Source organism: Vicia villosa, unplaced genomic scaffold, assembly GCF_029867415.1.
Source record: "Vicia villosa cultivar HV-30 ecotype Madison, WI unplaced genomic scaffold, Vvil1.0 ctg.001971F_1_1, whole genome shotgun sequence".
Taxonomy (NCBI): Eukaryota; Viridiplantae; Streptophyta; class Magnoliopsida; order Fabales; family Fabaceae; genus Vicia; species Vicia villosa.
The window spans coordinates 129,650-142,251 of record NW_026705797.1 but is presented as its reverse complement, the minus strand read 5'-3'; the positions used below and the strand labels follow the sequence as shown (position 1 = coordinate 142,251).

Below are 12,602 nucleotides of genomic sequence, written 5' to 3'. Positions count from 1 at the left end.
TGGGTCCCATTAGCTTAGCTGTTTAGTAGTAAGGGTACTTTAGTATTTTTGTAGTACTGTACTGTTTGTACCTTAGACTTGTTCACTAAGTTTACTGTTTTAGGGCTTATGTGGCAAGATTTTCTTTTCTTATAAATAGCCTTGTAATAGCTATCATTAATAGGAGAATACAACATTTATTCTCTCATCTCTTTTGCGCCGTTATTCTATTATTCTCTTTGTCACCATCTTTATTCATTGTGCACCAACACTTTGTCTAGTTTTATGTTTGATCATTAAATTAAGTTAAAATCGTGTATTTTTTAATTTATTTTCAATCAATTCAAATATGAGAACGTTTGTTATTCAAAAAATCTAAATGTGTTTGGGAAAAATACTTATTAGGTTAGATATTTGACAGATTTACCATTTTGTTCCTTTGTAAATGCATTATCAATTGTAAATTTTTTAGGTAGTTGTTCATCTAATTCTAAACTCTATGTTGTCTTTCTATTATTTTATTTATGAAGTTCAACGCACTTTACCTCTTTTGCCGCTATTATGAGTTTTTAATATACACATGAATATTTTATTTTTTATTTAATATTTGCTATGAAATTTTGATTATTTTTACACTCTATGCAATTTTTCTTCTTCTTTTTTATTTATGATGAATATACCTACTTTATTTTTCATAAACATTAATTATAAAATTACTTTAAATTTGTTTTATAAAGAACACGACCAACAAATTTATATTATTTTACTATGTAATTTTTTATTTATTTTTTAAATAATTGCATTCCTTAATTGAATTTAATTTATTATTAATTAATATTATGAATTTAATGGAAATACACCGACTGTGTAAAACAGTTTTACACTGTCAGTAAAATCTAAACTGTTAAATTTTATAAAAATTTGACTTTTTCTTTAAATTAAATATAAAATATTTCTTTTTAAGGATTCTGATGCACCGGCCGTGTAAAAATTTTACACTGTCAGTGCACTAACTTTAAGCTCTAATATTATTATGATAACAATTTAATTTTATTATTATTTTTAAATCATGATATATTAACTAACATCATTTTAAAACTTTTCTCCACTCTCTCCACTTTATATATAAGATATTATTTAATATATACCTTAAATATAAATATAAAATTTATTACATTAAAAATTTTATTTTAAAATTTATCTTTCGTTTTATATTAGATCGGTCTTGTATAAACATGGAGAACAACTCCACTTAAAAAATGCACACAACAACCAGTTTTTACTATACTACTATATTTTTATCACACATATTTTATCTAAAGTTTTTAAACATATAATTTATTATTTTATATATTTAATTTTATATTATTTTTTATAGGAAATAGTTTTCGTGCATCACACGGGACGGGTACACCTAGTGTGTATATATATATATATATATATATATATATATATATATATATATATATATATATATATATATATATATATATATATATATATATATATATATATATATATAGGGCATATCATATGAGAATGCCTTTTTTATATGAGAATGTGAGAATGAATCTGAACCATTGGATTTTAAAATAAATGGTGGAGATTATGGGTGAATCTTTTTTTTCTCTCTCCTACATCATTTATTTCAAAATTTTAGAGAGAGAAAAAAAAGATTCATCAATAATCTCCACCATTTATTTTAAAATCCAATGGTTCAGATTCATTCTCACATTCTCGTATAAAAAAAGCATTCTCATATGATATATATATATATATATATATATATATATATATATATATATATATATATATATATATATATATATATATCAAGTAATCCATTTTAATTGCTCTACTTTAATCTGCGGGTTAAAATCTAATTTTTCTTAAAATTTTAAGTTAATCTCTATTTCATGGAGAATGACTAACAAACCTTTATTGTGTACGTCACACGAAGAGCTATTAAGGGAAATTTTCTTAAAATTTTAAGTTAATCTCTATTTCATGGAGAATGACTAACAAACCTTTATTGTGTACGTCACACGAAGAGCTATTAAGGGAAACACATCATTATAGAATTGCGTGCAAGTATTTCTGTACTTTGACCTTTAAAAAGTTTTCTAACTTTGAAATTTGCTACAGATTTTTCTATGTAAGTCAGCTATATGTTGAATTTTTATTCAGCATATAACCATATCATTAAATTTTTACTTGCATAATATTCCAGTTTAATGATTAGCCCTTTAGTAAAAGTATCGACTATCAATATAATTTGTAGCTATAAATATTTTTTTTTAGAAATCAAGATAATTAATAGAGAGAATTAAGAGTTCTCCAGCCCGATTATAAAAGAGAAAACGGGAATACTCCGTCAAGGAAAAATTACAAACCAATTACATTACAAAAGATAGTACAAAGGTTCCTTACAAAACTCGTAAAAAAAATAATTGGGATGAGTAATTTATCCGCAAAACGACCATCTTCAAGCCAACATCTTAATATTCCAAGCAGTGTTGTTGACACTCCACGCCTCTTTACGAAAACAAACACCATTCTTAACCAACCATAAGCACCAAGTTGTAGCAAACCAAACTATGTCCAACTTTCTATCCAACACCAATTTACTAGGAAAGAAAAAATGTCAATGCATAAAATTTGATAAATACTCTTCTTCAAAAAAAACCCCTTTACCTACCCAAAAAGCTATCTCACTCCAAATATTTTTCACCACCAAACAACCAAAAAAGAAATAATCCCTTGTCTCCATACTATTACCACAAAAAATACATTTTAATTGTTCCAAGGGAAAAGACATACCTCTAAACACCAAGAGGTCCTTCATAGGAAGTTTATTGTGAAATAGCCTCCAACCAAAAACCTTTATTTTAAAAAGAGCTTCCATTTCCCAAAAAAGACCGAAAGCTTCCGCATGGTTAATAGGAGGACCATATAAAATATGGTACTTTACGTAGAACTCATAACATGAAGCTACTGTTCCAAACCAAGAAACACTACGCAAACAACAAATTAGCAGAGAACTAACCATTATATTTAAAAACTTGACACCAAAAAATCCATATTTCAAATGCTTAAGTTCATCAAGTGTGTACACTTTTGCCTCTTGTTTTCAGTGTACTTTTGTGCACTCATAACTGACTCTTCTTCCATGACACTTTCACCATCTTTACAAAGCAGAGAAGCAAGTGCTTTGTTGAAGTGGAAAGAAAGTCTTGACAGCCAAAGCCAAACTACATTGTCTTCATGGAGTGGCAATAATTCATGCAACTGGCTTGGAGTTTCCTGCAATGAAGATTCCATGTCTGTCTCGACAGTAAATCTCACAAATATGAGACTGAAAGGTACGTTTGAAAGTTTTAACTTCTCGTCCTTTCCAAATATTGTCACTTTTGATCTTCGTGACAACTTGTTGTATGGAATTATCCCACCCACAATTGGAAAATTATTAGAGATAAAGAAAATATATCTTCTGAACAATTATCTTTCTGGATCTATACCTAGCGAAATTGGCAAGTTATTGCACATGAAAAAATTATTTCTTTCTGGAAATTATCTTTCTGGATCAATTCCTCGAGAAATTGGAAAACTGGAGAACATAACCAATCTACTTCTTAATGACAATAATCTTTCTGGTTCTATTCCTAAAGAAATTGGAATGATGAGATCTATTGTAGACATAGATTTGTCAAATAATAATCTGTGTGGTAAAATTCCAGCTGCAATTGGAAACTTAAGCCATTTACGATATCTCGGCTTTCCGGGAAACCATCTCAGTGGAACAATTCCTATGGAATTGAATATACTTGGTAATTTGGAAACATTCAGTGTATTTGATAATAATTTTACAGGTCAGTTTCCTCAGAACATTTGCGTTGGTGCAAACCTGAAATATATTGGTGCTTACAATAACCATTTCATAGGGCGAGTTCTAAGGAGTTTGAAGAATTGTTCAAGCCTTATTAGACTTAGGCTTGAAAATAACCATTTTGAGGAAAACATAACTGATTTTTTTGGTGTAAACCCAAATTTGAAGTTCATGGGATTGGATAACAATAATTTTTATGGCCACCTTTCATCTAACTTGGGAAAGTTTCATAACTTGACACATCTTCACATTTCCCGAAATCATATATCAGGCTCTATACCACCTGAACTCGGAGAAGCATCCAACTTATATTCAATTGACTTATCATCAAACCATCTTACAGGAGAAATTCCAAAGGAGTTAGGAAACTTGACAAAGTTGGGCAGACTCATTTTAAACAACAATCGTCTGTCTGGTAATGTAAAAGTAGCATCCCTAAAGGAACTTGAAATCTTAGATGTTGCAGCAAATAATCTAAGCGGTTTCATCCCAAAACAGCTTGTCACTTCGTCCAGATTATTTGACCTAAATTTGAGCCATAACAAACTTAGAGGAAATATTCCTGATGAGTTTGGTAAATTTCATGCCCTTGAAAGTCTTGATCTGAGTGGAAATATTTTGGATGGAACCATACCACAAATGCTTGGAAAACTGACACACTTGGAAACATTGAATATTTCGCATAACAACCTTTCCGGATTTATCCCTTCTTCCATTGATCAGATGATTAGTTTGTCATTTGTTGATATATCATACAACCAATTGAAAGGTCCACTTCCAGATATGCGAGTATTCAATAATGCAACAATTGAAGTGTTGAGAAATAATTCAGACTTGTGCGGTAAAGTTTTAGGGTTGAAGTCGTGCAGTGGATCTCATAATCATAAGACTAAGAATCTGATCTTATTGATAGTTTTACCTCTAGCACTAGGAATTCTAATGCTAGCATTTGTTTGTTTCAAACTCTCAAAGCATTTATGCCGAACGCGAACCACAAGAGACAACCAGGATGGTGGAATTATTGTTGCTCCGAATAATGCATTCACAATATGGAGTTTTGATGGGAAAATGGTGTATGAGAACATCATTGAAGCAACAGAAGAGTTTGATGACAAATATCTCATTGGAGTAGGAACACATGGAAGTGTCTACAAAGCTGAGTTGCACACAGGTCAAATTGTTGCTGTTAAGAAAATTCATTTAGCAACAAATGGAGAAAATTCTAATATAAGATGTTTCACAAGTGAGATTCAAGCTCTGACAGAAATTCGACATCGTAACATTGTGAAGCTATATGGATTTTGTTCACATTCACGCATGTCGCTTTTGGTCTACGAGTTCATGGAGAAAGGTAGTTTGGAAAAGATTTTGAAAGATGATGAACAAGCAATTGAATTTGATTGGAATAAGAGGGTGAATGTCATTAAAGATGTAGCAAATGCTTTATGCTATATGCACCTTGATTGCTTCCCTCCGATTGTTCACCGAGATATATCAAGCAAGAATATACTTATGGATTTAGAATATGTGGCTCGTGTCTCAGATTTTGGAACAGCTAAACTTCTTAATCCTAATTCAGCCAACTCGACCTCTTTTGCAGGCACATTAGGATATTCTGCTCCAGGTTAATTTCATTTCAATTATTGACAAATTATGATATAATAAACTTGATAATTTGTGTTTGCTAATCATTATTCTCTCTCTATTTTGATTTTGCACAGAACTTGCATACACAATGGAAGTGAATGAGAAATGTGATGTGTATAGTTTTGAAGTATTGGCATTGGAAATACTTCATGGAAAACACCCTGGAGACATTATATCTAATAGTATACAGTGGAACACTATGGCGGGACCAACACTTGATACTATGTCATTCATGGATATGTTGGACCAACGTCTCCCTCGTCCAATGAATACTAAAACTAAGCAGATATTATCCATTACGAAGACATTAATTTCTTGCTTGGATCAATGGTGAGTTGAGCATTTGCAATAAATCTTTGTGGTTGACAAACAGTACTTCAAAAGTTAATCTTATCATAAATTAACAATTTTGACAAGGGAGGTAAGAGATATGATTAATTGATATTTAAAGAGTTAAAGTTTCCCAGTCTTCAATTCTACGTGAAAATTGCTATATATAGATAGACGATTTTAATTACGGTTGTTAAAACCATAGGTATAGGGTAAACTAACTATAGAGTTGAAGTGTGGGGATAGGTGTCTTATTATTTTAATCACTCCCCTCTTTTTCACAAACATTTCAATTTTACATTTATTTTCTCTCTGCTAAGCTAAAAGAAAAGAACCGAAGTGGAGGGGTGTTGCGGAGACGAAGTCTATTTGTTTTCTATTTTGTAGAGGGTCGTTAGAGTTGGTTACTCATCTACTTACTACATGCGATTTGTTTTGTTTGTGTTAAAAATATGTATGAGTATCTATTATTAAAATTGATCGTTGGATTCCAATGGTTATGACTATTATGGAATTAATTATAGGAATTATGGATAGTAGTAGAATGTTACAAATTTATATCAAATGTTACAAATTTATGGGTAGTTTTATTTTATTAATTTTTGTTTAAGAATTTTTTGTATTTAAAGGTTGTTAGTAGCAATGAAATGCGTGTGTTTTCATTTTTCGATTTCATATGTTGTCCAAAATTGTTTCTCAATTCCAACAATTCATATCAAAGCTTTTTTTAAGGGACCTGTGTGGTTAAGAGTACCAACCACTAAACACCCGAACACCTACTCTGAGAGTTGAAAATGCAATATGATAATTCAGCCATAAAAGTGCCAATTTTTTAGGGTGAAAATTATCACTTATGGGAAACTAGAATGGAGATTTATCTTGATGCTAATGATCTTTGGGAGGCTATTGAGGAGGATTATGTGATTGATCCATTACCAGAATCTCCAACGCTTGCACAAATCAGAAATCATAAATCATAAAGACAAAAAGAAGCAAAAATTGAAGGCAAAGTCTTACTTTTTTTCCATGTGTTAATGAAGAAATCTTTACAAGAATTATGACTCTGAAGTCAGCCAAAGCAATTTAGGATTTTCTCAAGCAGTGGTATGGAGGAAATGAGAAAGTCAAAGGGATGCAAGTGTTGAATTTAATCAAAGAATTTGAGATGCAGCGGATGAAGGAGTCAGAAACAATCAAGGAGTGTTCTGACAAACTTCTAAGCATTGTGAACACTGTAAGGTTGCTGGGAATTGAGTTTCCTGATACAAGGATAGTCCAAAAATTCTTGTGAGTGTTCCTGTGAGGTTTAAATCCACCATTTCTTCGTTGGAAATTTCCAAAGATTTGTCAAACATTTCTTTGTCACAATTTACATATGCTTTGCAAGCTCAAGAATAAATGAGGCTTATGAGGGAGGAAGTTGTAACATCCTATTTTATTAGTAGTAATTATTTTATTAATTATTTGATTATATATTTGGTTTATTAATTATTATGTGGTATGAAAATTGATTAAATATCTGTTTTGTGATATAATTGTGATATTTGTGTTTTTTATTAGTAAGTGTGTAAATGAGAAAATAAGTTAATTGGGCTTAAGTTGAGTTAGTATAAGAAACAATGGAGATGCTAATTGGTAAGCCCGTTAATGAAATAAAAGTTGGTAAGGTTTCACAAAACAAGGAAAAATAGAAAGATAGTAAGAAAAGAGAAGGAAAGAGGAAAAAGAAGATATAAGAAAAGAGAATGGGAGAAAAGAAGAAGAGACATCCCTAAAATAGAAGAACCTAAGGTAAGGGTGACATTTCTCTATTTGTATGGGTTTGTATAATGATTAATACAAGGGTAGTAGCATGAAACTAGGTTTGTTCATCTTTTTCATGAATTTGAAATGTTATGGTTTTGAAATGAGGTGAAGAAATCAATGTAATGAAATCTTGTTTTTATTATGCTAAATGATTATATATGTTATGTATATGCTAGAATACATCATTTCTATTATTAAATTTTTGTTTTTAATGTTTTTTGGTGAGAAATTCGTGTTGGACAGAATGTTGTCCAAAGCATAATTTTTCTGCAGAATCGCAGATGCGCATAGCGCAGTAGGGCAGGCTTAGCGCGCCCTGTTCTCTAAAATTTTATATTTTTGTGAAATGGGATTGGGTCTTGGATGCTTATGATTTATCACAAATTATAGTGAATTTTTCATAATTTTCTAAAATCGCTTGGTTGGTTTTTTAATCAATTATTGGTGATAACATGATACTTGATTTTCCATGTAAGTATGTTACGAAATGTGATTACTTGAGGATAACATTTTTGAGCTATGTTTGGTACTTGTTATTGGTGTTGTATGTATGTAATGTTGTGATGATGTATTCATGTGTATTTGATAACTTGAAATTGTGTATGTTTGTGCAAATGTGTGGTGAATCCATATGTCATGAACTTGTGAGATATATGCTTGATATTAAGATTGAGAGATGGTCTTAATTGTATATGGTGGTCGATATTAGAACATGCATTTATTTATCAAGTTAAAAAGAGGAAATGTTTGGTAGTTCCGTTAAAAGCTATTGACTTGTCCCAAACCGCGAGATGGGTTTGAAGTCTAGAGAATAGACTTGTTTCGGTGGTTACCTGTCTGGAGATGAGAGATGCGGTAAATACGCTAAGGATAACATTGGTACATCATGCATTTGCATTGATTCCCATTGGATTCACACATGTCGATGTGAATTGAATTTGGTGTGTTTGTGTGCTAATTGTGTAAATTGGTACTTTGTTGATGATTGTGATTAGATTACTTGGTATCTTGTATCTTTTGAGCCATGTTGTTTATGCATAACATGTGATGTGTATTTTTTAAAGTGTTTAATACATTTTGTTGGAAGTGTGATGAATTCGTTGGTTGTATGATTTGATATATATTGCTTATTATTATATATTTCAATAATGATATAAGTTCTCACCCATCTATTGAAATGATGTTTTGTACGACATCACTCAGGTGACGAGGAGTAGAGGTGCTTGTATGCTTATGAGGATATAGCTGAGGAGCTTTTCTTTCGTTTTATTGTTTTCTTAGGTAGATAGAACACATGCTCTCGTTATGTAACACTTGGGGGTTACGTTTGATTTCATGTGATGTTATGAGCGATATTGTATTATTCTCTTTGGATTGAACATGTTGGGTTATGTGATGGTGTCCTTAGGGCCCAATGCTTGTATGCATGAGATGGTATGTTGAGATATTGTTATTGATATCATTTCTATTTTCCACTGTGATGTGCATATGAAACATGATATTCAAATTTGTGTTATGAACATGACCAGATGCAATTTATATGTCATTTTATGTTTGGTATTTTGAAATACATGTGACGCCCTCTTGATATGCATGCTTTTACTCTGATAATGCAATATATTTTCTGTGGGGTTTAGAGGGTGTTACAAAAGGAACGATCGAAGGTACTCTAAAGACTAGTATAAGTGATTAATGACCAAAATCATCAGGAAGATTTTTCTTCATATTGGAGTATTGGGAAGCCAGTATGGACAAATTCCGGTCGATCGTGGCTTGCTGTTTCTTCAACTCTTCGATTTCTGGTCCCATTTTTTGACCCATTTCGACATGGCGTATACCCGCTTGGACTACTTCGTCGATTTCTTTTCGATGTAGCTGTTGAATCTTATCTCGACGGTCCTTTGAAACTTTCACTTTCCCTCGAAGACGCTCAATCTCTTCCTCCCAAGACTTGATATTCGGCCCACAGGTCTCATATTCTTGTTAACTCTTCGAACGTTCGAGTTCTAGAGTGTCAGCTTTGACATTTGATTCACCAGCAGCCTTCCATGAAGAGGTTTAAGTAGTAACTTTCATGCTTAACTTTTGATTAACCTCTTGTTTTCGAAGATTATCCAATTGGAGTTGGTCGAGTAAGAGACCTAATAAGACAATCAGCTGTGAGACCTCCTCAGAGACATTGAGCAAGTCCATTCTCTTTAAAAGATTCTTCAGTCCAAAACAGCTGGTGGCCTCTTTTCTCAGTGCTTCGATAAGGTCAGTACCAAAAAACTTTTCCTTAATTTTGTGAAGGAGGTTTTAGTTGTCAGGTTCTGCGCTGGTATCCACAGAGATAGTCGAAGAGGCTCCATTTGTGATAGACGAAATGTTCTTCGCATTCATCATAGCCTTGAGAAAGCTAGCAGGGTTAGTGGTTTTAAGTTGCTCTATTTCAGCCGAGGAAAGTATAGGAGGAGCATTGGTTGAAATAGTTGCATGAACAACGATCGTCCCAAAGGGTTGATTTTCTCTGTTTTCTGGTTGAGGTTGGCTGGAGGCTTCGTCCCTATTTTCGTTCTCAGGGTTAGTTTCCTCACTTCCCATAGATTGTTCAACTTCTTCACCAGTATTAGACAGTTGGGGATTATCTTCCATCTCAGCAGCTTGATTAATGATTGGAGATGAATCATTTGAGCGAGTGCCTTCAGTATGTTCAGTGAAAGGAACTTTGGTGGAAGGCTCATCATCTTCGAGAACTGGAGAGACGGAGGGAGAATTTCGTTGAGAATTACCTGCCATGAAAATTACAACATATCAAAACAAAAGATATGAAATAAAATTGTTGGTAAATAAAAGGAGTGTGAGAGTATACCTTGAACATTATCAACAGAGAAATCCCATGTTTTGAGATCAGAAGTAGCAGTACCCGCGTCGTCCTACAAATTTAGGGAAACGTAAACTCAGGATTTAAGGTTATGGTGAAATATGCAGTAAAATGATAAAAGACAAGTTTCGTTACCTTTGTTGGGACATTATCTGGACTCAAATAATGACTTTCGCCGACAGGAACAAATCCAACTATCTTTAGAGGTTGCTCGTCAGAAGATATTTTGTCACTCGAAGATGTAGGCTTCGAAGTCCCAGATCCTTTTCCCTTAGCTGAAGAGACGGTAGCTCTCTGTCTTTTCTTCACCGCTTGTTTAGTATGAGGGGGAGAGCCATCCTCATTATCTGAAGCAATTGTGGCACTGGTAGTCAAAGCTTTCCGTTTGGGAGTTGGTGGAGGCTTAGAACTCTAGAAATAGTTATGTCAAAGGCTTGAATACCATTGGAATAAAAGCATAAATTAGAGAGTACAAAAGTACTTACCACATATTTTTTTCCGGTATCTGTGGAGTCATCTCCACTCGCCTTCTTGCCTTTCGAAGCTGCAGCGGCCTTACGAGCAGCAACATCTTTGATACCTCTTTTTTGGCTCAGTGCTATAAGTGATACGAAATAAGTTAGTGTAAAAATAAAGAAGAAATTATAATCGAAATACTCCCTCCGTTTTTTATTATAAGTCGTTTTGGAAAAAAAATTTGTATTTAAATATAAGTCGCTTTACAATTCCAATGAATAATTAATGCTATTTTTCCTATTATATCCTTAAATATTTATTATTCTCTCTCCTTTCAATTATATAAATTTATCTTCCATATGTCATTAATGAAGGATAATTTTGTAAAAACCTTCATAATTTCTCATTTTCATACAACAATTATTATTTTTCTTAAACTGTGTGAAAAGTCTAAAACGACTTATAATAAAAAACGGAGGGAGTATTATCCAGTTCCCAACCTTCAGGTATCAACTACTATAATAAGAATTTTAATGCCTCATCTAATTACATTCAAATCCCAAACTAATTCATGGATTACTTAAAATTTAGGGTTAAAAAAGTCATTTAAGATTATTCAATTTTAATTATTTTATTAAGTAATCATTAATGATATTTAGTAATCATGTGATTCATTTATTGAGACCAATTATAACTTCCTATCAGGTGAAAAGATTTTTTCAAAAAAACTTCATATTCCAATGTATTATGGCGGCTGTAATCATTCAGTTCAATTATAATTTGAATTTTTATGTTTAAAACACCAACCCTTCCAATTCCTTTTCCACTATAAATTCATTCCCCTACTCTCCATTGCATAAACTCTGCTCTTCTAATTTGTACAAATCTCTTCATATTTTATACTCTGCAAATACACTGCAAAATTTTGGTTGTTGTCGTTTCGATTATGTAAACACCAGAAGATTCGAAATTTTCATGAATTATTTTCGGTTATTTTTATATTACAATCGCATAAACTCAATATCTTCTAATACACATCTCTTCATATTTCATACTCGGCAAATTTTAGAAAATGTAAATTTTGAATAGTTATTGGTATAGGTTCTACAAAAGTATAGTTTAATTGTTTTGGAACTTGCAAATTTAATTGTGTATTAGAGATGTGTGAATTGAGAAGTCGGGTAATGACCCCTTTTTTCTTCTTTTTACAATACCTTTCTCCATAATTTTATTTATTTTTATTTTGCACAAGCAGTAATTGAGGAGTTTGGATCTGCTCAAGTTCTTCATTTGTCAAGTTTTCAAGTTTTCTATATCCATGGATAACACGTGATAGTTTGAAATTCTATCGGTCGAGACTAAAAACACAGCCTCGCCGGCCGGATTCCTTAACCCTCCACTATGAAACTATGGTTATTTTTTTTCTTTATTCGTCTGTCTTGCTTCCTTTTTAAGTCATTGCAAATTTTATTCGAAATTGTTATTGTTAAAAGATTTGAAATGAAAAATTGGGAAAAGAATTTTGTTGGGAAAAATTGTTGTCATTAATCGCAACGGATTTTAGGGAAAATTGATGTTTAAGATTGTTTCAGAGGAAATTGCATAGGGTTTGTCATAAAGGATCTGAGAATTTTT

The 12,602-nt window shown here is 32.0% G+C and overlaps 1 protein-coding gene across 1 annotated transcript; it reads left to right on the top strand.

The window, feature by feature from the left end:
* The first annotated feature begins 3,148 nt into the window (after nucleotides 1–3,148).
* LOC131637363 (MDIS1-interacting receptor like kinase 2-like) lies at nucleotides 3,149–5,846 on the top strand. Its single transcript, XM_058907960.1, has 2 exons — nucleotides 3,149–5,489; nucleotides 5,587–5,846. The coding sequence occupies exons 1-2, from the start codon at nucleotides 3,149–3,151 to the stop codon at nucleotides 5,844–5,846; spliced, it is 2,601 nt and encodes an 866-aa protein (XP_058763943.1).
* The last annotated feature ends 6,756 nt before the right edge of the window (nucleotides 5,847–12,602 follow it).